The sequence below is a fragment of the Pelodiscus sinensis genome, chromosome 1 (assembly GCF_052426305.1).
Source record: "Pelodiscus sinensis isolate ZL-2025 chromosome 1, ASM5242630v1, whole genome shotgun sequence".
In the NCBI taxonomy this organism is placed as follows: Eukaryota; Metazoa; Chordata; order Testudines; family Trionychidae; genus Pelodiscus; species Pelodiscus sinensis.
The window spans coordinates 199957623-199982911 of record NC_143052.1 but is presented as its reverse complement, the minus strand read 5'-3'; the positions used below and the strand labels follow the sequence as shown (position 1 = coordinate 199982911).

Sequence of the window (25289 nt, the reverse complement as noted above, 5' to 3'; positions counted from 1 at the left end):
CGCTGGCACGGCTGGGGGCAGGAGGGAGAAGGGACCCTGTCTGGCTTTCCCCAGTGGCTGGGGGGAGAGCTAGGGTTGTCTCCCTCTCCCCCATGAGAGGGGGGTTGACAGGCATAGCGAGCAGGGGGCACAGCTCCCTAGTATGTATAGTTGGGATTACCTTTTCCAATATCAGAGCTGTTCTGTCCATATGATGGTTCAGGGCAACCAGCTTGGGCCTTTCATTTTATGGAGCCCTGTGGGGACCCATGCTGACCTGGGGAACTAGCAGGGGACCTAGTGTCCGTATCAGGGATTGGGCTCACCCCCACATTCATTCGTGGGAAGTGGAGCAACCCTGCCCACTTTGCTCTATGGGCCTCTAACTGGATCACTTGGGGTTTGGGATTTATGGAAAAGCGTGAGACTGCACCCATGCTCACTTGCAGCAGCTGGAAATGGAGGAATGTGGCTTGAGAACTAGTGGAGCAGGTTGGGTTTAGGTCACTCCACTTCGTGCTTCCACCAGTGAGGATATAGGTTGGCGTGACCCTTGCTGACGGTGCCAAGCCTCTCATTAATCCCCCAGGCCACCTCACTTGGAGGAAGAATGGAATGAGAGCAGGGCAGTGGTGAGAAGTGGGACTGAGGCTTGGGGTGGAGAAGGGGCTGTCCTGGGCCCGCACACAGCTTTACAGATGACCTAGTTCAATATACACTGCTTTGAGCTTTGTTCTATTTTGTTGCTCAGTTTTGTAACTCTTTGTATTTCTGCTGTATGGTTTGGAATTAACGATCTTGAACAATTTTATATTGTGTGTAAACTTTGCCACTACATGATTCATCCTCCTTTCAAGAACATTAATGGAAGTAGTAATTACATCATAACCCAGAGTTATATAGTTTCCTTAAGAACTTTTGGTGAGGGACATTGTCAAAGGCTTTCTGAAAATCCTAGTGCTGTGTATCCACTTTATCATTGTTATTCATATGCTTGTTGACTCCACTATGAATTCTTGTAGATTGTTCAAGGCATGACTTCCCCAACGCAATTGTTTATCAATGTGTCTAATTATTCTGTTTCTTACTGTAGTTCCTACCAATTTGCCTAGTACTGAAATTAGGGATATTGGCCTTGTAATTGCCAGGATCACCACTGGAGCCTGTTTAAAAAATTACATGCTCTACTTTGCAGTCATCTGGTATAGAGACTGGTTTCAACAGTTACATCCTTTATAATGCCCAATTGTTTCTTAACTAATTAACGGTTTTCCCACCATCTGGGTTGATTGATTCTTCTTAGCAGAGCCTGTCACAGGTAAGCTGGGTGCCTGACCTCCATAGAGCCCAGTTACTCCCAAAGTGATAGCCTTCATGTCATTTGTCATAGTGTAAGTGGTGGCCCCTAACTGAATTGAGGTGAAAAAGGCAGTTCCTCTTATTAGTTTTAAATTTGGTGCTTTAGTTTCATGGGTAATGCTTGGTACTTTATTGGAAGATACTGGGAATAATGTGAAGCACCTAATCGACCATTTATTCTTAATGATGTTTTTTAAGCCAAATAGTCCATTTTAAAATCTGTTTTACATGCTTTAAATAATTTTACTGCACTTTTCTTGATCTGTTCTATTTGTATTTCACCTGAAATGGGTCAGTCACAATCTAATGTAATCCATTGAAAGGGCTAATATTGATTTATGACATATTTTCGGTATTAACGAGAAGTCCTGTGGCACTTTATAGACTAACAGATTTATTGGAGCATAAGCTTTTGTGGGCAAAGACCCACTTTGTCAGATGTATAATTTTCAGAATTATTCTCTCTCCCTGTTTTTTAGAACTTGTACCGAAGTTTGTCCTAACGCATATTCAGTATTTGGAAGCTGCCGAACTTTCCATGTTCAGTGTCATTTTAATATTACTAGCGTAATGATTGATTTCTGTTTTTCTCAGGAAAAGTTTTGAGACGCTTGTTCCTTGGCCTGGTGAGGTCAAGATTCTAAACATGCTTACCAAAATCAGCACCACTTCAGCTGCACCTGTTCCTAATATCCATTATTAGCTTCTGGTAATACAGGTTTGTTGAGAGAGACAGGTATCGGTAATGGGAGATTCAATCATTAGAAACTTAGAAAACTTCGTTTTTGAGGACTGGGAGAACCATATGCTTACTTGCCTGCTTAGGGCGAATGGTGGAGATCTCTCGACTATGGATGTAAGCGACTCGCTGACTATCCAATAAGCAAAAGCTTATCAGATAGTTGACTAGTCCCTCAGTTGATAAGCAGGGGAGCCAACCCCACCGAGTTGCTACCTTTTAAATGTGTTCAGAGCCTGCTGGCTCTGAACACATTTAAAAGGCTGGCACGAGCCAGGCCAGCTGAGTCCCGGCTCTCTCTGGGTCCCCCGTGCTGTACTTCTGATTTTTAAATGTATTAATTGCCAGCAGGCTCTTAATACATTTAAAAATCAGAGTTGCAGCATCTGGGACTGGGACTGGGCATGAGCTGGGAATCAGCTGATTGCTGGCTCGCGCCTGATTCCCTCTACTTCCCTGCCCCCATGGAGACGGTGCTGGGAGGAACTTGCTTTTAAGCCAGTTCCCCCAGCATCAGCTCCTGCTCCCCCCTCACTTGCTGCCTCTGACAAATCTGAGGAACTGTCCCAGATTGAGGAGTCATTAGAGGAGGTTCTGGGAACAAATTGATAAACTAAACAGTAATAGGTCACCAGGACTGGATGGCATTCACCCAAGATCTCTTAAAAAAAAAATAAAAAAAATAAAAAAAAGTAAACTGTCACATGGCAGAACTACTAATTGTGGATGGTAATCTATCCTTTAAATTATCTTTACCCAATGACTGGAGGATAGCTAATGTGAGGCCAGTTTTTAAAAAGGGGTCTAGGTGTGATTTTGACAGTTACAGGCTGGTAAGTCTAATTTTGGTATCAGGCAAACTGGTTGAAACTATGGAACAGAATTGTCAGAGACACAGATGAATGTAATTTGTTGGGGAAAAGTCAGCATGGTTTCTGTAAAGGAAAATCATGACTCACTAAACTAGTGGAATTCTTTGAGTGGGACAGCAAATATCTGAACAAGAGGGATCCAGTGGATATAGTGTACTTAGATATCCAGAAAGCCTTTGACAAGTTCCCTCACCAAATGTTCTTAATCAAAGTAAACTGTCATTGTATAAGAAGGATGGTCCTCTTGTGGATTGATAAAAGATGAGAAACAAACAGGAGGACTAAATGGTCAGTTTTCAGAATGGAGAGAGGTAACTAGTGGCGTTCCCCAGGAGTCTGTACTGGGACCAGTCCTTTTCGACACATTCATCAATGATTTGGAGGAAGGGGTAAACCATGAGATGGTCTTGCACATTATACAAAACTGCTGAAGATAGTTGTATCAAAAGCTGATTGTGAATATGTTCAAAGGGATCTCACAAAACCAGGTGACAGAGCAACAAAGCGGAAAGTGAAATTTTAATATTAATATATGCTAAGTAATACATATTGGAAAACCATTATCCCAGCCATACATATAAAATGATGGGGACTATATTGGCTGTTAACACTCAAGACAGAGATCTTAGAGTTCTTGTGGCTAGTACTCTGAAAACATCCACTCACTGTGCAGCAGCAGTCAAGAAAGGAAAAAGAATGTTGGGAATCATTTAAAAAGGGATAGAGAATGAGACAGAGAATATCTTATTGTCTCTGTATAAATCCATGATATGCCCACATTTGAATAATGCATTCAGAAAAAGAGATACCTTGGCATTTGAAAAGGCACAGAAAAAGGCAACAAACATTATTGAGGGTATGGAATGGCTGCCAGGAGAGATTAATAAGAATTGGACTTTTCGGCTTTGAAAAGAGAGGATTAAAGAGGGATATGAAAGAGGTCTTTAAAATCATGACTGGTGTGGAGAAAGTGAATGAAGGAGTTCTTTTTGAGTGCTTGGTCATGTCCATTCCGCTTAGGTGTGTGCACGCCCTGTGAACAGATTGCCGGAGAGTTTTCCCTTAAAGGTACTAGTCAGGCCAGTAGGGGAGCCCACTGGAATGGTTCCACTAGCTGCTTTCTGGCCCTCCACCTCCTCAGTTCCTTCTTACCGCCAGTTGTTGGAGCTCTTACTTCGCTTGTTTGCATAGTAGGTCCCAGCAGTATATTCGCAGGTAGTTAGCCCCTAGTTGAGTCCCATTGTTTCTCCAAGTTGCTTTCCCTATTATTTGTTATTAAGTTGTTTATCTTGTTAGTTAGTATTACTGTTGGATCTGGGTTTGACTGTTGCTCACGCGTCCCACCCCCGAGGCATGCCAGGTGTCACAGCTTTAAGCCCGCGAACTGTACTAAGCCTATGCCCTGTGGGGATCCACACAATTCGTGCCTAAAGTGTCTCGGTGAGGCTTATGTCCTGGCAAACGGCGAGTTTTGCCATAGCTTCAAGCTCCCAGGCCCAGTGAGAGAGAGACTCATGCCTGATGAGTGCCTCGGTGCAGGAGGCACCAAGTTCCTCTGGGGCCTCAACAGCGTTGAGACGCCCTTCCGCCCACGCTCTCGATACCCGGCGTCCCATAAGAAGAGGAGGGTGGAGTAGTTCACTAACTCGGCCCGTGCCTGTGGTGTGCCCCCGCTTAGGGCACCCTGATGCACCAGCACTGGCCTCAAGGACTGCTGCTCATGGGCCCATGTGTGGCCAGTCGATCGCAGCCAGAGGAGGAGCTGGTGCTTGTTGATTGACTCTCCACATTGAACACCTTTGAGGCATCACACGAGTTCATAGAACTGACCTTGACTCCACCCTCATCCCCCTCAGTGAACTGAGAGAGCCATGTCCACACACTGAGGCGTTGGCACTAGACACAGGCAGATGATCATTAAGTTTGGCACTGGCTGAGCCCTCTCCGATGACCTCAGGCCCGGTGGCACGTGCAGTGCTGCTCTCCCTGGCACACACTTTGATGTTGGTTCTGGTATTGGTTGTGGCTATGGCACGAATGGCAACACTCTAGTGAGTTGAGGGAGAGCTTATCCTCCTCTGCCACCCATCTAGCACTGGGGCAAGTCAGTGGCAATGATCCATCAGTCCCCCGGCACCTCTCCCAGGGTCCATCTTCAGCACTGCCCTAGTTGGAGTCTAAATACTTCTCTGTCTCCAACATGGAGTCGGTGTCGTCCGGGGCTTCACCTTTGCATTCCTGGTCTCAGCGCCACTCCTAATGCTGCTCCAGGTCTCAGCACAGTTCCACTTCTCGGTGCTTCAGGCCACTTGGTGGAGCAGACCTGGCCACCTCAGTGACAACAACTAGAAAAGTAGCTGTTCTGGACCCCATGGGCCTACCACCAGAGTGCCCCATCCATTGAGGGCTCTTTGTTGTCGGGCCTTGGATGTTGCCCGTGGCCATTCCACTGTTCCGATCATCAGCACCAAGCCAGGTGACATCAACCTGGGGGGATTCCCCCAGGACCTTGTTGGAAGGAGCAGGAGAGCAGGCTCCATCTAGCTCCATCCCAGGCCTCAGAGTGACTTCAGGACCATGAGAACTCAACAGTACATGAGAACGTGTCTTCCTCCCTGGACAAGGCTCTGAGGCTGGCTTCCCCATTAATACTAGCATTGGAGTCTCGGGCCCACCAGTACCCTCTCAAGAGGGTGGCACAGAGTTTGGTGCCACTCAAGAAGGCATCAGAGGACTCTGACCCAATGGCTGACATCCTGAACTCAGAGTCCCCATCTCATGTGGTGCTACCCCTGAATAAGGTGGTAGGCAAAAATCACAAGGGTGCTCTAGCTAACCTCTGCCTCAAAACTGGCCAAAGATAAGTGGTCTGAGCAGTGGTACTTCATCCTGCAGGCAGGGCACTAGCACCTTTTTACTCACCGATTGCCAGGTTTGATTGTGGTCGGACCTCTTAGGCTGGAAGACCTGTACCTCCACCACTGGGCTCCTGCTCAGGATTACCAACCAGCAGGTGCTCCTGAGCAGGTACACGTTCAACTCTTGGGCAGCGATGGACAAGTTTAGGGAGCTGCTGCCCCATGATTCCAGTCAGGAGTACAATGCTCTGTCGGAAGAAGGCAAGGTTATGTGTCTCATGGCACTCCAGGCTGTCTTTGACGCAGATGAAGCAGCCCATACCATGGCAACTGGCCTGGTCCTTCAGAGGGGTGCCTGGCTTCAGGTGTCTGGCATCTCACCAGACATCCAGAACACCATTCAGGACTTGCCATTTGAGCGGGTGGGCCTATTCTCTGAATCACTGACAGCAGCCTCCATGGGCTGAAGAATACTAGAGCGACCCTCAAGTCTCTTGGCATTCACACCCCCAGCCCTGCGGAGATGTTCCCTACCTAGAGCCCCAACCTGTCCATTCCAGCATGGGAACAGGCTGGACTTCTCGAGGTCCAGGGGCGGCAACAGTAACAGGAATGGCAGGTGACTTGTCTGATTGGCGGGGGGGGGGGGGGGCACGGGGTAGGCCCCAAACTCCAGGGCCCTAGGCCAAACCTTTGAAGGTTCAAGCAGGGACAGCACACCAGCCACAGGTTAGTAGCCCTTTACCAACTGCTTATCTCCTTTCCACTGTGCCTGGTCGCGTATCATGATGGTTAACAACCTAGCTTTCCAGCCAATCTTTATGGTAGTGACGGTGCCTATAGACGTACTTGGGTCCCTTGATTGGTGGCTCTGCTAGGAGGAGATCTGCAAGGGGGCGCCATTCCACAGCCCTTCCCCAGCTGTTCAGCTGGTGATGGATTCCTCCGATACAGGTTGGGGGGCCCATCTCTAGAACTACAGACTCAAGGTATGTGGTCTCCCATGAACTTCTCACTTCACATCAAAGTCAGGGAGCTAAGGGCTATTTGCCTCGTATGTGGTGTGTTCCTCCCACAGCTCTGAAATAGGTGCATTTCGATATTGACGGATAATACCACAGTGATGTTTTATATATACCGCCGAGTTGGTGCTCACGCTTATCCCCTGTGCCGGGAAGTACTCCTCCTGTGGGTGTTCTGGGTCTCTCACAGCATTCACCTCATGGCCTCTTACCTCCCCGTGGACCAAAATGCATCGGTGGATTGCCTCAGCAAGATCTTTGAGGGGCACAAGTGGTTCCTCAAGGTGGATGTGGCTCTGCACATCTTCCGCAAGTGGGGGTTTCCCCCACTTAGACCTATTCGCAACTCAAGGCCATAGGAAATGCCACTGCTTTTGCTTCCTCTTCAACTACTGCCTGGGGCCACTGGGAGATGCACTCATAGCCCCCTGGCCACAGGGTCTTCTGTATACTTCCCCCGTTTCCCCAATCCACAAGGTGATCCTCAGGGTCAGGGAGTTCAAGGCTTCTGTGATCCTAATAGTCCCGGTGTGGTCTCACCAGCTTTGGTTCCCAGCCCTCCTAGAGCTCTCAGTGGAGCGGCCCCTGGCCCTTCTCCTAAACCCAGCCCTGATCTCTCAGGAGTTTGGCAGGCTTCGGCATCCAAATCTCTGATCCCTGCACCTCATGGCATGGAAGCTCTGTGGCTAACCATCTTGGAGAGGCAGTGCTCCGACCGAGTTCAGCCAGTTCTCTTGGAAAGCTATAAACTCTCTACAAGGGCCTGTTAGCTGGCAAAGTGGAAGCACTTTGTACTGTGGTCACCTGTGGAGGCTCTGGTTCTCGCCATACCTCCTAGACCTCAGAACCCAGGGCCTTGGGCCCCTTTTCTGTAAGGGTGCACTTGGCAGCCATCTCAGCCTTCCACTCAGATCACAAGGCAGAGCTGTTTTCATGGACCCTGTGATGGACAGGTTCTTTAGGGGGCTGGCTAGGTTTTACCCCCAGGTGTATAATCCCTGGGATCTAAATCTGGTGCTCTCTATGCCTAGGGCTCCCCCTCCCCCCCCCCCCTTAGAGCTGTTGGCTGCATGCTATGTTCTGCACCTGTCCTGGAAGGTGTCCTTACTTGTAGCCATTACTTCCAGGAAGTGCATTTTGGAGCTGTGGGCCTTAATGGCAAAACCACCGTACATGGGGTCCCCCCCCAAACGACGAGGTCAGGCTTCTCCCTCACCCTGCGTTCCTGCTTAAGGCGGTATCTCACTTCCACCTCTTTCAGGACATTCTTCTAGCACTATCTTACCCAAAACCCCACAGTTCCGGGACAGAGTATGTTTTGCATACCTTAGATGTTAGACGAGTCTTAGCCTTTTATTTAGAAAGGACCAAACCCTTTCATAATTCCCCCTAGCTATTTCTGTCCATAGTTAACAGGATAAAGGGTCTGCTGGTGTCAGCCCAACATATTTGGTCCTAGATCACTTCCAGTATCAAGGCATTCTATGACCTGGTGCAGGTTCCAGCCTCACCCATCATGGCCCATTTGACCAAGGCCTATGCATCTTCTGCCACTTTTGTAGCTCAGGTGCCCTTCGTAGATATCTGCAGAGCAGCCACATGGTTGTCAGAGCATACTTTTGCGAACCATTATGCCATAGCGTAATATGCCAGGGAGGATGTGGCGGTGGGCAGGGCTGTTGTACAGTCTGTCTCTTTGTAGGCTCCAACCCCACCTCCTTGGGTTTGGCTTTGGAGTCACCTATGTGGAATGGACATGAATAAGCACTAGAAGAAAAAACATTTACTTACTTTCATAACTAAACTTCTACTTGTGTTGCTCATGTCCATTCCACGTCTCCCCTGCCTTTTCTGCGTCAGAGGATTCCAGCGAGAAGGAAATGAGGGAGTGGAGGGCCAGCAGGGCTATATGTGTTGCTATAGCAGCGCCACTCCAGGGGGCTCCCCTGCTGGCCTGATGGTACAGCTAAGGGAAAACTCTCCAGCAATCTGTGCACGCAGCATACGCACAACTAAGTGGAATGGACACAAACAACGCATCTTGAAGAATAACAGTTACGAAGGTAAGTAACCATTTTTTATTTACTCTTTCCCATGATAAAACTAGAGGTCAGCAAATAAAACTAATAAACAGCAGATATAAAATGAAAGGAAATGCTTCTTCACCCACCCACTGTCTGTCTATGGAACTTCTTGCCAGAGGATGTTGCGAAAGCCAAGACTATAACAGGGTTCAAAAAAGAACTAGATAAATTCACGAAGGGTAAGTCCAAATCAATGGCTATCAACGAGGATGGATAGTGATGGTATCCCTAGCCTCTATTTTGCAGAAGTTGGGAATATGCGATACAGGATGGATCACTTGATGTCTGCCTGTTCTGTTCATTCCTTCTGGGGAACCTGGAATTGGCCACTGTCAGAAGATAGAACGCTTGGCTACATGGACCTTTGGTCTGATCGAATATGGATGTTCTTATGTAAAGGGGAAAGGGCACGTTATAAAATTCATGTAACTAATACATAGCCGGAACAAATCGTAAATTTTGGGATTTTACACCATTGAAGAATTCTGCCAACGCTATGAGCCATTTGGGCTTCCTTCTCGTGATTTGAAATTTCAGTGTTCAGTAAAGTGTGTCTCATAGTTCAGTTATTTGTTGATTCTGTATCTATGCATGTCAATGCATGCCAAAAAAATAAAGAATAAAGCAGCTTTAATTTGTATTTTTGGTGTATGCTAAACTAAACATTTGCTTTTTAAGGATCGGGATACTCAAAAGATCCAGTGGATAGATCGTTTTATAGAAGAGCTTCGCACAAACGACAAATGGGTCATTCCTGCACTGAAACAAATTAGAGAAATTTGTAGTTTGTTTGGTGAAGCGCCACAGAACTTGAGGTAAGGAAGTCATGTGAGTGGGATAGAATTGTGGATAAATCTGAAGTTTTTTTATAAAATAGGACAGGTAATGCATTTTTTTAATTGAAGCTTGTTTTTGCTGTTAAACTACAAATGAATGTGTGTATATGTATATCTCTCTAAATGCCTTCAAAATTTTTTGGATATAAGCATTTAGGCACAAAAATAAATCATCATTTTTATTACTTCATGTATATTTAGACTGTTAAACTGAAATGTTACAATATCCTAATGGCACTTAGTATAACACCATCCTTCTTCCAAAGTCTGTCACAGGAAATTTGAGTTAATTTTCTACCTCTAACATTGGCCTCCTGTGTGACTTTGATAGAGCCAGTCAATGTCTGAGTTTTCATTCTTTAGCTGTTGAATGGAGATACTTCCCTTTTTCATAGTCGTATTGAAGGAATAAATTTGTATTTTTGACATTCCTGAAGATATAGGTGATAAACTTTTACCTAGTTAGAAGCACACAGCTCAGTAATGTTAGGGGTTTTTGCTGATAGAAAATGCACTGTTTTGCTTGCACTAAAATTTCTGCAAACTCAAGTTTGTGTTTATGTATGCATGTTCTGTTGGGTCTTTGGTTTGTTTTACCTGAATAATTTTGTGAGCAGGTAGAATATTCAGATGAGTTTCAGTACCCTGTCTATTTACAAGAATGGATAAGACTGAAAAAATTGATGGATGATATGCATTTTTGCAACAGATTACAAGATTACTTATTTTTTGTGTGAGTTGCCATTTTATGGGATTGTGACAATACTACATTTCTTGTTTTGGAAAGTTACTCTTATCTGTTTGCATTGGCAGATGTTTTAAACATTTATTTGTATGACAACTTAAAACTGTCAATTTATGTAGTATCTTTTGCACATGATTCAGAGTTTTTCAAAGGCTGAAAAGATCTTGGGTCCACTCCAATTTTCTCCGTACCTCGAAGGGTTCAGTTTAGCTTGTTGGCATACAGTTTTAGTTGGATGCTTTTGGTCAGATATTCAGTTCTTATAGTGAAGATCACTCTTCCATTTCCTTAATTTTGAAGAGAATTGCAGTATTGCAACATAAGATGATTCTTCAAATTCTCAGTATGAATTTAAGGATGCATATGGCACTCAAAGCAAGATTCCTTTTCATGGTACGAGCATCTAAAACCCAAGAGTTAAAGATTTGTTCTGTGCAGAGGAAATTTTATCACTTGGAATGAATTTATGAAACTTCTACACATTGAGAAGTGCTTACCAATGAATCTTCACAAACTGTAGAAACTTTTTTTTTAGCTTAGTACTAGAGTAAATTGGACTTGCGTAATAAAAGATAATTTAGAGAAAATGAGGGATTTTTAGATTTTCAGGTGTTCTAGGGTCTGAAAACTCTTGACGTTGACACTATTGGAGTTTTTAATTCAGTTTGCATTGACTAAAATGTTTGGCTACACTTTCAGTTCGTTTTTAAAAATATTCAGGATCCTAAATAACTCAAATTAGCCACATTTATTGTCTAAAGACAAAGCAGTATCCACCTCCTAGGAAGCAATTCATGTCTCACAGGATGTTCACCTTACACAGAACTTGTTTTTAAGTGTATTTAAGTGTATGTGTAATAGATATTAATATGATGTGCAATAGGCATAACACGTGTTTGTTTACAATGGATAGCTGCAGTTCTCAGTGCACATTGTCACAGATGTTTCTCTTGAGTCTGTGGAATTTTGCCTAGGAGAATTTGGATTGAAGAACAATCAGCAGAGACATTTGTGACAATTTCTTTGAAGAACACTACATAGAGGGTATCACGTGATACTGACATATGCAATCCCTATGGTAAAGTATCCTGTTTCCCACTTGGGTATCTGAACCATTGGTGGCAATTAAATGGCAATTTAGAGAAGATAAAGGCTTTGATTTCATAGCAGGATGTTGAGGTTAAATTTCATTATCTCCCTAGTACAGGACGGATTCTCTTCCAGGGAATGGTCTAGGGTCACATCCTCCCTGAACTAAGTCTTGAGTGCAGTATCTATACTTGGATAATTGTTTTCACTGCATCCTACTTGACTAAAAGGAGAAGGTACACCTTTTGGGAAGCTTATGATATGTCTACACTAGGGATGCACTTACATAACTGGGGGGGAGGCATGCTAAGATTGTTCAGTTAGGACAAACTAAAGAATGGACGTTTTCCCAAAGCTAGTGGTTATTCTACTATTTAAATCTCCCAAGCTAGCAATGAAATAACTTCTGTAATACCTTATTGGTTACCCAGAAGCCAAAACACTGTTCTCTTAATGCAGCATTTGGGTTCCCATCTAGAGAGCTAAGTCAAATGTAATGAGAATTATTGAAAATCTGTGTCATATAGAAAAAGTTCTACCAGTCTCAGAGGATCAGATACATTATCCACCAAGCTAATTAATATTTCAAATCTTACCCAAAAATATGCTTACAGCCCATTTTTATTAACTAAGAATAGAGTATTGATTTAAAAGATACATACAAACTTGAAAAGAAAAGATACATACAAAAAGTCTTACATCAGTTTTATAGTGGAGATGGTGAGTTTCAGAATTGCAGAGCCCATTCAAGAATCATTATACCAGGTTATAAGCCAATGAATATATCCAGTATCAGGGAGATCCAGAATGTTTTAGAAACCACAGTTTTGCAACTCAGACTTCCTCAGAGAAGCTTAAAGCAGACCTTAGGTGAAATGATCATGTCTCAAAAGTCTTTTGTAGAGTGGTTTTTTGCAGCCTTTTTTTATAGCAAATAGTCTTTGGGTGAACAATAGGTTTTTTGAAGTAACTTTGTTTCCTAAGCATTATTGGTAATTAATTACATTTACTAACACAAGCAATAAGCAGTTCATAAACAGTGAAATATAGACAGTGGCATTATTACACCCAAGTTTCAACTACATGGTAATATTCCCTTTTGATTTTTATATTATCAGATAAAATAACAGGTAGGCACCAATGTGTTTACATGGTTAACATTTAATAAGTGTGACAGCAGGCTGCCACACACTAATGAAAGTGGCACTGGATAAATATACCTGGCACTGGTTAAATAGCTTTCTCTTCCCTGAATGAACTCCTAGAGACTGCTGCCACGAAATGAAGGCAAGTAGACCCCTCCGACTAGTTAATGACTTGCCTGAAGGAGTGAGCTAATTAAATACCTACAGCCAATTAAAGCCGGTGGGGATACTTTAAAAGGTTTCCCCCAGGTTAGGAGAGGGTGAAGACAAAGAGTGATGGACTGGAATGAAGAAATGCAGTATAGAAGAAGCTGTGTGCGGGTGAGCTGAAAACAGACTAACGGGTACCAAGGGAAGGCACTTGGATGGATTGTTTGGGGGAAGTAGCCCAGGGAAAATGCTGCCAGATTGGAAGCAAAACAGCCCTGTCTGTTGCTGAGCCAGACCCTGGAGTAGTGGACGAGCTTTGGTTCCCCCCAAACCTTCCCTACACCAACACAGAGACTGCTCCTAGAAGGGAGACCAGGATGGTAGAGGGATTTTCATCCCTGGAACCATGAACTAGCCTGTAAGCTGTGGATCCTGCTCTTTGTAAAGAGAAAGGGGCTGTGAGGAGAGCCTCTGAGGCTAATACTATCTGCCAGTAAGCATGAGATCCATAGGGCATGACTGTAGCTTTGCCACAGTAGATACAAGTAGACACATAAAATTAATATTACATTTAATTCTTTAATAATGGAAGTTTACATTTCAAAGCAGTAGTATGGCTATATTAGCTACTTAGGACGAATAGCCCTAATTACCATTTACATACTGCTCTATTTTGTCTTTAAAGCAGGGATGGGGAATCTCAAGCTTGGGGGCCAGATGTGGCCCCCGGCTTGCCTGGATTTGGCCCCTGAGGCTCAGTTCCCCCCAGCACTGGGGAGCTTGCACTGGCACTCCAGTCCTCCCCCCATTGATACCCCACAGGACTAGCACACAGAAAATCTAGGCTGGCCCCCCCCATGGGTCTTGGGTGCAAGGGGAATGTGGGGAGTGTCTTTTGCCTCAATTGGGGGCCACGTCATTGAGGGGTTTGTTTGTATTTTTTTGCTTTTCACTTGTGTGTGGTCTCCAACTAATTTTTCTGTGCATCAGCAGCCCGCAACCCAAAATGTTCCCCATCCCTGCTTTAAAGGTTGAATTTGTGTCACTCAGCCTGCAAGTTGTGTAACCATTTCTGGCCCTGTGTCACGACTTCTTTTGGTGTGACTTCTGTTGGTCAGAGGAGTGCGTTTATTCACACTCCTGAGCAAAATAAATTATGCTGACATAAGCTGTAATAGAGTCAGAGCCATGAGTTAACCAGAGTAGCAACATCAAGAAGCTGATGTTTTAAATGGTGTAAAGCCTCCCGTCGTCATAGTGTTGAATTGACTGGGATTGTGCATGCATGCTCCTGACAGCATGGAATGTGACTCTCAGGCTTCAGGTTCAGGAACTACAGTTCCTGTTTTTAAAAGATTTAGCATTTATTTATTGAAGGAGCCCTCTCAGCTCTTCTATGAGTGTTTATGTCTATTCTAGTCAAGCATGTGGGAGTGAACACGCATGGAAGATTTTCCTCTAGAATTCATTGCGTCAGTGAGAGCACCCTCTGGAGTCATGCCTTTATGGCACCCAATATGGAGCTCTGCTAACTAGCCACCTCTTTAGTTCCTTCTTACCAGTAATAGTAGGCTGGAACTTCCCATAGCTCTTGCAAACACTTCCTGTGTTTTCACCTGTGTATAGTTAATCCTATTATAGTTCTTCTGAGGCTATGTGTACACTGCATATCAATTTCAAAATAAGCTGTTCCGGAATAGTTATTCCGAAATAGCTTATTTTGAAATAGGATGTCTATACTACGGGGAAGCCTTAAAATTAGTCCGAGGCAGGCTCCCCTAACGTAGTTGTGCTATCTCGATTTAGAGCCCCAGGAGGCACTGGGGAGGAATAACTTAGACTGGCCCTGGTGGAGGGCCATTTTGAAATAGCAGCAGTGGAGCATGTATGCATGCCTTATTTCGAAATAGCTATTTCAGAATATATGTTATTCCTCATAGAATGCTGTATGCAGAATTTGGAATAAGCCACCTGTTAGTTTGAAGTTATTTCGAAATAACGGAATGGCCATGTAGACGCTTGCATAGTTATTTTGGAATAATGGCCATAGTTCCAAAGTAACTTTGCTGTGTAGACATACCCTTAGTGTTAGTTTTGTCTGGGGAATGCCTCCTCCTGCTGTTTTTTCCTGACTCCCCAAAACTGTGGCATGCCACAGCCCACAGGATTCAGAAACAGCATGGTCTGTGCAAAGTGTATGCTGAACAGTGATTCACACTTCTCCTGTTTAAGGTTCCGCAGGGAGAGTCACCAAAGAGATCACTGTTGGATTTGCCAAGAGTTCTGTCCTACAGAGAATAAATGGCAGCTCAAAGTAATTATGGGGGCAGCTTTATAGTCACATTCAGACTCGGGTTCAGGGGGACTGGCCCTGAACACATCTTTGTTGGCATCGAGCATCCTGGTACCATCTTCCAGTTCAGTGCTGAAAAAAGATTTTTCTGAGCACTGACAGATTGTGTGAGACCCAGCTGAGAGTAGGCATCAATCTTTCTTGATGCTGCCTCAGAAGAAAAAGAAGGCAGAGAGGCAGGCCTCAGCTATGCCTAAGAAAGTGAGATCCCAATTGGACTGTCCCTCTAGATCCCTGGAATGGCCTGTGTCAAGTTCTCCCCAGGTGAGGCAGTTGTCCAGGGTCCCTGTGCTTGCTGGTCCCATCAGACCAACAGCTACCACTAATGTCAACACTGGAAGCATTTGAACCCAGTAGGGGGTCACCACTCTTCCCCCTACAAGGGAGGAATCTCCAGTTTCAGCAGCCCCACCATGCTCCCAGTGCTGTTAAGAGGAATGCCAGTGATGTCCAGGCATTCCCCTCTCTTCAACCTGTGGCATCTGCATGTTCTGACAGAGAGCTCTACCTTTCTCCAAAATTCCATCACTCAATGCCTCCATGGTCTTTTGTCTGTCAGATTCCTGCTGTTCCAGGAGGAGTTTGAGTCACTAGTCAAGATTGAACAAAAGATAACTCAAGACACCATGGGCTCCAGAGGCAGAATCTACCCCAGTGACCATTTTGGATGCTGCAGACATTTCACTAATGCCAGGGAGGTTTCCAGGGGCACTACTTGGCACCAACTTCAGTGGCCTCAGGCACACTTTTCCCACTGTTGATCGTGCACAATACTTGGGTATTTGCCCATACACCAGTGCCATCAGTGATTGCACTGGCATAAGCCCCACTTACTATGCCAGCCCTGATAGCAATCTCAGCATTGATAGCATCTTCGGCACTGATAGCAATCTTGTCAGTAGTGCCTTCAAAGCCTTCCGTGGTGCAGGCATCAGCTGAGTCTCCATATCTTCTGGCAGATAATGGTCCTTCCCACAGCCCTAATGGGATACTCGATGCATACACTGGCACCAATCTCCTCACTTGCACCCCATCACCAATTGACATGTCACTGGCATTAGGGTTGATCCAAGACCTCCAAGAGTTGAGAGCCATCAGGAGCTGACGGCAGGAAGTAGAGTCTGGTCTTAGTGGCTTCCTTCTCCTCATCCCCAGATAAGACATTGGCAGGTACATTTGTAGATGTTGCACTTGAGGTCAATAAGGTATTTACTCCTGCTAGAATTCTGTAAGAAAACAATTCAAAATTCTGAACACAATATTGCACTATTCTGTATACAGGCAGTCCCCGACTTATGTCGGATCCGACTTATGTCGGATCTGACTTCGGATCCGTACTTACAAACGGGGCTTTTCTTGCCCTGGAGGACACGGGCGGCGGGACCGCCCAGATGCGCCGCGGTCCCGCTGCCCGCGTCCTCTGGGGTGAGAGAAGCTGCTCCGTGTCTCCCTGGTCTGCTAGGGCGGGGAGGGGGGGGAGCAGACCAGGGAGATGCGAAGCAGCTTTTCTCACCCTGGAGGACGCGGGCGGTGGGACCGCGGCGCGTCTGGTCAGTTTCTACCCCAGGTGTCCCCAAGTCAGCTGCTGCTGAAACTGATCAGCGGCTGATTCCAGGAAGCCCAGGGCAGAGCAGCTCTGCCTCGGGCTTCCTGTAGTCAGCTGCTGGTCAGTTTCAGCAGCGGCTGAATCTGGACGCCAGTTTCGACTTAAGTACAAATTCAACTTAAGTACAAACCTACAGTCCATATCTTGTACGTAACCCGGGGACTGCCTGTATTTAGTCAAAATAACATACTGCAATCAAACCAGTTTCAATTATTTTGGTCATTTATTTTAAAATACCTCTCAGCAAGCGTGTAACAACAAGAGAAAGATTCACAATGTGTTTTTACAAATAGATTCCTTACTAGGCATATTAATAGAGAACTTTGAGTAATAATTAATTTAAAATACAATACAGAACTGTATTTTTCACACTCCTTAGAAGGAATGCAAAGGCTTGGGGGAATCCGGAGTAATGGAGGAGCTGAGGGAGAGGAAAATAAGTTACTGAGAATTAGCCTGGGTGTTAACTTGCAGGGCTGTTGCATATGAGTTGGAAAAGTATGAAACAGGGTTCTTTTTTTGGGGTGTTCAGAGTGGAGCTGGGGAAGATCCCGCATGCAGACCTTGGCTGAACCCAGCCTCTCCCATCCAGTCAGGCACGTCTGTCCCTGGCCCCTTTTGTCTGTTTCCTTACCCAGCTACTCCTGTCTCTGTGGCTCTGCACCCTCCCTCCCTCCCTCCCTCCCTCCCTCCATGGTTCTATGCCTCCCCTCTCATTCATACTCTACTCCTCCCCTCCCCACTTGTCCTCCCCCACTAGCCCTTATGAGCCACTGTCTGACACCCTCCTCCCATCACAGCACAACTCATCTTTGGACCTGGCCGCAGGTGTGGTGACAGACAGACTTTCTCTTCCTTATCTGGCTGTGAGCTGCACCTATGTTCAATTTTCACAGAACCATCCTGTGGGCAAAAGGCAAAACTGCAGCAACCTTTTGACTGGAGTATTTTTCTGTGAAAAATTTGAAATCTGTGGAGCTCATTAAATATGCATGTACATGTCTCTCAAGAATAGGTGCTGCAGCAATTGTTGAAGATATTGGCTCGGGGTCTGGGCCTCAAAGCTGAGGAGGTGATTGAAGAGACTTGATCCCCTGGGGAATATTATTTCCCCCTCAAGTGGTTCTTGTATCACCAGCCACTTGTCCACAATGGTTTTAATAACACAAAGATCATGTGGCAAATGCCAGCTTCCCTGCTGCCCATTGCCTTCTGGAATGAGCCATGTTATTTTGGTCCCTCTAAGGGGTACAAACTTCTATAGTGCCACTTGTAGATGCATCTTCTAGTCAGTGCAAAGAACAAATTTTTCAGGGGTCCTTCCATAAGACAGGGAAGAGGGTAAACAATGCATCCTTTCTGTGAGACAGGTCTATTGCACAAGGAGCCTGCAGCTTTGTATTTCCAAGGAACAGGCCATTGTCAGCAGGTACTTGTATAACATCTCTGCAGCATTGGCCACGTTTACGGAGCTGTTCCTTCCCAAACTGAATTTTCAGCCTTGGACAAAGAAGGGAAGCTAATCTCCCTTTAGGGACCCTTCGAAACTGTAGATGAAGGATTGGCACAGAATGAGCTCAGACTAGCTACAGGAATAAAAGGAAACAAGACAACGTTTTATAAATACATTAGAAGCATGAGGAAGACCAAGGAGAGGGTAGGCCCACTGGTCAGTGAACAGGGAGAAACAGTAACAGGAAACTTGGAAATGGCAGAGATGCTCAATGACTTCTTTGTTTCGGTCTTTACCAAAAAGTCTGTAGGAATGCCTAACATAGTGAATGCTAGTGGAAAGGAGGTAATTTTAGAAGGTAAAATAAAAAAAGAACAAGTTAAAAATCACCTAGAAAAGTTAGATGCCTGCAAGTCACCAGGGCCTGATGAAATGCATCCTTGAATACAGGCAGTCCCCGGGTTACGTGCAAGATAGGGACTGTAGGTTTGTTCTTAAGTTGAATTTGTATGTAAGTCGGAACTGGCGTCCAGATTCAGCTGCTGTTGAAACTGACCAGCGGCTGACTAGAGGACGCCCGAGGCAGAGCTGCTCTGCCCTGGGCCTCCTGGAATCAGCCGCTGATCAATTTCAACAGCGGCTAAATCTGGACGCCTGGGTCAGAGCAGCTGGGGTGCTGCTGGGTAGGTCCCCGCAGCGTCGCACCTCGGCATTGCGGGGACCAACCCGGCAGCACCTCAGCTGCTCTACCCCAGGCATCCCCAAGTCAGCCGCTGCTGAAACTGACCAGCGGCTGACTACAGAGCTGCTCTGCCTCGGGCTTCTTGTAGTCAGCCGCTGGTCAGTTTCAGCAGCGGCTGACTTGGGGATGCCTGGGGCAGAGCAGCTGGGGTGCTGCCGGGTTGGTCCAGTAGCGCTGAGGAGCGGCGCTGCGGGACCAACCCGGCAGCGCCCCAGCTGCTCTGCCCCAGGCGTCGGTGAGAAAAGCCTGGTCTGCTGGGGGGGGGGGGGGGGAGGGGGCGCACTAGCTGCACACCCCTTCCCCCCCCCCCCCCCAGCAGACCAGGGAGACGCAGAGCGGCTTTTCTCGCCGCGGAGGACGCGGGCGGTGGGATCGTGGCGCGTCTGGGCGGTCCTGCCGCCCGCGTCCTCCGGGGTGAGAAAAGCCCCGTTCGTACGTAGGGATCCGACGTAAGTCGGATCCACATAACTCGGGGACTGCCTGTACTCAAGGAGCTGATAGAGGAGGTATCTGAGCCTCTAGCTATCATCTTTGGAAAATCATGGGAGACAGGAGAGAATCCAGAGGACTGGAAAAGTGCAAAGATAGTGCCTGTCTATAAAAAGGGAAACAAGAACAACCCAGGAAATTACAGACCAGTTAGTTTTATCTTCTGTGGCAGGGAAGATAATGGAGCAAATAATTAAGGAAATCATCTGTAAACACTTGGAAAGTGGCAAGGTGATAGGCAACAGCCAGCATGGATTTGTAAAGAACAAATCGTGTCAAACCAATCTGATAGCTTTCTTTAATAGGATAATGAGCCTTGTGGATAAGGGAGAAGCGGTGGATGTGGTATACCTAGACTTTAGTAAGGCGTTTGATACTGTCTTGCATGATATTCTTATCAATAAACTAGGTAAATACAATTTAGATGGGGCTGCTATAAGGTGGGTGCATAACTGGCTGGATAACTGTACTCAGAGAGTAGTTATTAATGGTTCACAATCCTGCTGGAAAGGCATAACAAGTGGGGTTTTGCAGGGGTCTGTTTTGGGACCGGCTCTTTTCAGTATCTTCAACTATTTAGATATTGGTATATAGAAAGTACGCTTATTAAGTTTGCAGATGATACCAAGCTGGGAGGGATTACGACTAATCTGGAGGATAGGGTCATAATTCAAAATAACCTGGACAAATGGGAGAAATGGTCTGAGATAAATAGGATGACGTTTAATAAAGACAAATGCAAAGTGTTCCACTTAGGACGGAACAATCAGTTTCACACATACAGAATGGGAAGCGATGGTCTGGGAAGGAGTACAGCAGAAAGGGATCTAGGGGTTATAGTGGACCACAAGTTAAATATGAGTCAGCAGTGTGATGCTGTTGCAAAGAAAGCAAACATGATTCTGGGATGAATTAACAGGTGTGTTGTGAGTAAGACACGAGAAGTCATTCTTTAGCTCTACTCTGCGCTGGTTAGGCCTCAATTGGAGTATTGTGTCCAGTTCTGGGCACCGCATTTCAAGAAAGATGTGGAAAAATTGGAGAGGGCCCAGAGAAGAGCAACGAGAAAGATTAAAGGTCTAGAGAACATGACCTGTGAGGGAAGGCTGAAGGAATTGGGTTTGTTTAGTTTAGAAAAGAGAAGATTGAGGGGGGACATGATAGCCGTTTTCAGGTATCTAAAAGGGTGTCATAAGGAGGAGGGAGAAAACTTGTTCATCTTGGCCTCTGAGGATAGAACAAGAAGCAATGGGCTTAAACTGCAGCAAGGGAGGTTTAGGTTGGACATTAGGAAAAAGTTCCTAACTGTCAGGGTGGTCAAACACTGGAATAAGTTGCCCAGGGAGGTTGTGGAATCTCCATTTCTGGAGATACTTAAAAGTAGGTTAGATAAATGTCTATCAGGGATGGGGTCTAGACAGTAGTTGGTCCTGCCATGAGGGCAGGGAACTGAACTCAATGACCTTTGGAGGTCCCTTCCAGTCCTAGTATTCTATGATTATCCTTATAAGGATAAGGGGAAGAAGATTGACTAGCCAGTGGACAGGTGAGAGAAGCCCCAAAAGGCACCAAGCCCTACTTCCGGGTCACCTCCATCGGTATTGGAGGTTCATCTCCCCTCCACGCCGGAGGTCTTCCCGGCCACGCAGGACATAAATGCCATATTAGTACCATCCCCGACACCAACAGGATCTCAGCATAGGGGTAACCGCCATTTGAACCCCCATTTCCTGGCATTGGCTGAGAGTGCTCTCCACAGTGTGCTCCTCTCAGATGCCAGAGAAGTCCCCATAGGTCTGCATGTAAGAGACTGGGGCATGACATGGCGCCAGAGTTGATGCACAGACCTGTGCAGACAAGTGTGCCCCGGTACCAAAGACGTCTAAGGGATAGTGATTTTATCTCCTCACTGCACTGACATTGGCACCAGTACTATTCAGCATGCTTTAGATGCTGACGCTAAGCCATTCCTGCTTCAGAAGCACGTTCTGCTTCTCCCGGTTTCTGTCCTGACACCGTGGATCTTCTCTCCAGTACCATTCCCCACACTTGAAGAATGGTTCTTTTGGGGTACCGTAGCTCCCACAGAAACATTCCTGGTCTCCGAGGTCTCCATGTGTGATGTAGTCCCAGCACCAGAAGAGTCGCTGCTCCCACTCTTCATCTTGGGTGTCGGCGAGCATCCGTTCCTGGTGTGTGGCTTCGGAGATGGCTTCCATCCTTCCAGTGCAGCAGTTGACAGAACCCTCAGTGCCATCCCAGGGCATGCTGTGGCTGTCATCTCAGTGGCAGGTGCAGTACTGCCCCATGGACTGAGTGGGGCTTCCCAGTAAAGCCTCAACTTACCTGCTCAGTTGCTGGAGCATTCCAGGCCCCCTTGGTGCTGCCAATGTGGGTGTCAAGGGGACATAGGAAAATCAACTTCCCTCAACAGATGGCAGGGGCGAGTGACTATCACTCACCTTGTGAGGAAGGTCAACAGGCTCTGGAGTCCTTCTCTTTATCACTGGATGAGGGGATTGTGACTTCTCCCCCAGCAGTTCCCTGGGAGGACTCAAGAGCCCACCAGGACCTCCTGTGGAGGGTGGCTAATGGCTTGGGCTTCCAGGCTGAGGACTTGCAAGAGACCTCAGACTCATTTGGGGTTGTTGGGCAAGCAGGACCTGACAGAGTAGCCTTGCCCCTGCATGAGGTGGTTGCCAAGACTCTGGAAAACTTCTCCCTCCATCCTGCCTATAGCCAAGAGGGCTAAACAGAAGTACTTTGTCCCTGTGGGGGACCATGACCACCTATACACCCATCTGCTACCCAATTCCCTTGTAATGGAATCAGTCAACTACAGGTAACACTAGGGTCAGTTGGCCCCTGCCCACAAGAATAAACACACTCTAAACGCTTGGACTTGTTTGGTAGAAAGATTTAATTTTCAGCCAGTTTTCAGTTAAGCATGGCAAACTATCAGGCTTTGCTCCCCAGGTATTCGGTGAATATCTGGCAGGCGCTGGCCAGATTTGAGACCTCCTTGCCCAAAGTCTCCTGCAAGGAGTATAAGACCCTGATTGAGGAGGGGTACTTTGTGGTGCTGGCACTGTTGCAGGCGGAATCTGATACCATGAATTCAGCAACTCTCTTGGCTTCTGTCCTCTCCATGAGGTGTCCGGCATGATTTCTTCTGTCGAGCCTGTCTCCGGAAGCACAGAATTCCATATAGGGCCTCCCCTTTGACATGGGGGCCCTGTTGGCAGAACAGATGGCCACTAAGTTTCATGGGCTAAAGTACTCCCGTATGAACGTGAAAACCCAAGGCCTGTGCATCCTGGGGTCTGAGAGAAAAAGGTTTAAGACCTAATATTCTCAAACAAAGGGCCAATATTCCCCCCAGGAGAAAGCCCATTGACGCCTGAGCCTCCCCTCCCCCCCAAATGGAGACAGGGCTGCCATCCTCTTTTTGACCAGCAGTCAACCAGCCAGGTGAAACCCCAGGGTAAATGTTCCTTTTGAGGGTGTGCCCAGGGTGAGCCCATATTGGGCTCCCAAGATCATGCCTACCTGTTTTCCTCTAGGCTCGGTCCCTTCCTCCTGGTATGGAGGGGCATTACATCAGACTGTTGAGTCCTAGCCACTGTCCAGCATGGTTATATACCCTCCAGCTCTCTTCTATACCACCCTGTCCCTCTTGAAGGACCTTTCTCACAAACATCTTCTTGAGTAGGAGCTGTCCCAGTTGCTCCAGGTGGGAGCAGTAGAGAGCTACCATCTGAGTTGGAGAAAAAGGTTTGATGACTCAAACAGCAGTGATTGAGTTTTTACTTTTTGATCCCCAAGGTGAAAGAAGGCCTGTGGTCTGTATTGGACTTGTGAGGCCTCAACAAATACTTGGTCCGTTTCAAGTTCTGTATGGGAATGATGGTGACCAGGGAGACCAATCTGGGGACTGGTATGCCGCGCTCAGTCTCAAGGATGAATACTTCCATATCATCATCTTCAAAGGTCACGTGCACTTCCTGGGATTCTTAGTGGGAAACAACCACTACCAATGTGCTGTCTTGCTCTTTGGCCTGTTTACAGCCCCCTGGGGTTTTCACCAAATGTGGTTGGTGGTTGCGGCATATCTGAGGCATCAGGGTGTACAGGTGTACCCTTACATGAACAATTAGCTTGTCAAGGGCCCATGGAGATGGAAGGTCCAGCACAACGTGTCTCTCCTCCTGGACACACATTGCCAGCTCAGCCTGCTGATAAGCGAGAAAGTCCCTCTTGGTACCCACTCAAAGGATAGAGTTCATAGGAGCAGTTCTGGACTTTATCACAGCTAACGCATCACTCCCTGTAGAGATGTGAGGTCCTGTCGGCCCTCATTCAGGAGCTTGCAGATGCCCCCATCATCACAGCATAAGTGTGCCTGCAGATCCTGAGGTATGAGGCCACTTGCACATGCATTGTGTCCCTGGCCAGGTTCAGAATGAGGCTCCTCCAACTGTGGCTGGCCTGGGTGTACGTACCAGTAAGACATTCCGGAAAGAGTGGAAATGGTCCTGCCCCGAGTTCTGTCAGCCTTGGCCTGGTGTGGACGATCTGGATCGGGTCATGTTGGGCATCCCATTCCATCCTAAACTGTGCTCGAGAGACCTGGTAGCCGATGCTTCGGACTGAGGTTCGGGTGCCCACATGGGGACCCTTCGTACTTGGGGCATGTGGTCCTCTCGAGAGATCGCTCCACATAAACATAAAAGCTCAGAGGAATCAGGAATGCATGCAAGATATTTCTCCCTCACCTCATGGGCAGGGTGATGCGAGTCCTCACAGACAGTACTGCTGTCATGTACTACATAAACAGACAAGGAGGGGCCTGCTCCCAAGAGCTCTGCAAGAAAGCTATGAGACTTTGGGAGTTTTGTGTCCTACTTGGCATTATGCCAGAAGCTCATCATCTCCCAGGGTTCGGAATGCAATTGCGGATCATCTCAACAGAGTTCTCCTCTTGCCATGAGTGGGCTTTCTATCCTGGGGCGACTGCCTCCCTCTTCCACGACTGGGGCTGTCCTCTAGTGGACCTCTTCACATGGAGAGACAATGCAAAATGCAGCCAGTTCAGGCTGGAGCAGGACTCCCTTCTGGATGTGTTCCTGTAGTGCTGGTCAGAGGGTGTCCTCTACGCCTTTCCGCCATTTCCCGAAATCAACAAAATCCCTTGGTAAACTATTGTAAAATTTTTTGAAAACATCAATGAAAAACGTTAGCTTTGCAGAATATAGAATTACTTTTTCAGATTTGGAGATGGAAAGACACATGTTTAGACTGAGTTTCAAGTTATTAAAATTATATATTGGTAGATTGGATTCTCAGGCCGTATATTATCATGCAAAGCTGTTGCTTAAGGAGACACAGAAGTGGTTTTATAGATTTTTCACGAGGCCTTAAATACCTTCTTTCCCAAAACTATTTTCAAAATTACTTGTTTCTTGGGCTCTGTTAAACTGTCATGAAGGTAAATATTGTCAGTCCCCGTAATACACGAGGTTCGAAGGGATGCCGGAAAGGATGAGACCACAACTGGGGGTTTTAAAAAGCACAAACTGATTTTATTTTGATGGTGCCACACAATCATCAGAACAAAAATTAAACAGATTGCCAGACAACACAAAACAATTCCCTGAGGCTTTTCTAAATCACAATAATTCCCAATAACTGCCCAGGGGTTAGGAACAGTTGAATTGCCACTGGTATTGTTCATAGGGCTGATAATTTACACAACTTTATACAAAGAA

General features: G+C 46.4%; 1 protein-coding gene across 5 annotated transcripts in view; it reads left to right on the top strand.

The window, feature by feature from the left end:
* Positions 1 to 25289, top strand: part of USP9X (ubiquitin specific peptidase 9 X-linked) — a 292101-nt gene that overhangs the window by 102249 nt on the left and 164563 nt on the right. For all 5 annotated transcript variants that reach the window (XM_089774470.1, XM_089774474.1, XM_089774477.1 and 2 more), the window contains one exon: positions 9592 to 9728. In XM_089774470.1, coding sequence (XP_089630596.1) covers positions 9592 to 9728 — 137 coding nt within the window. The remainder of the gene's footprint in view (positions 1 to 9591; positions 9729 to 25289) is intronic.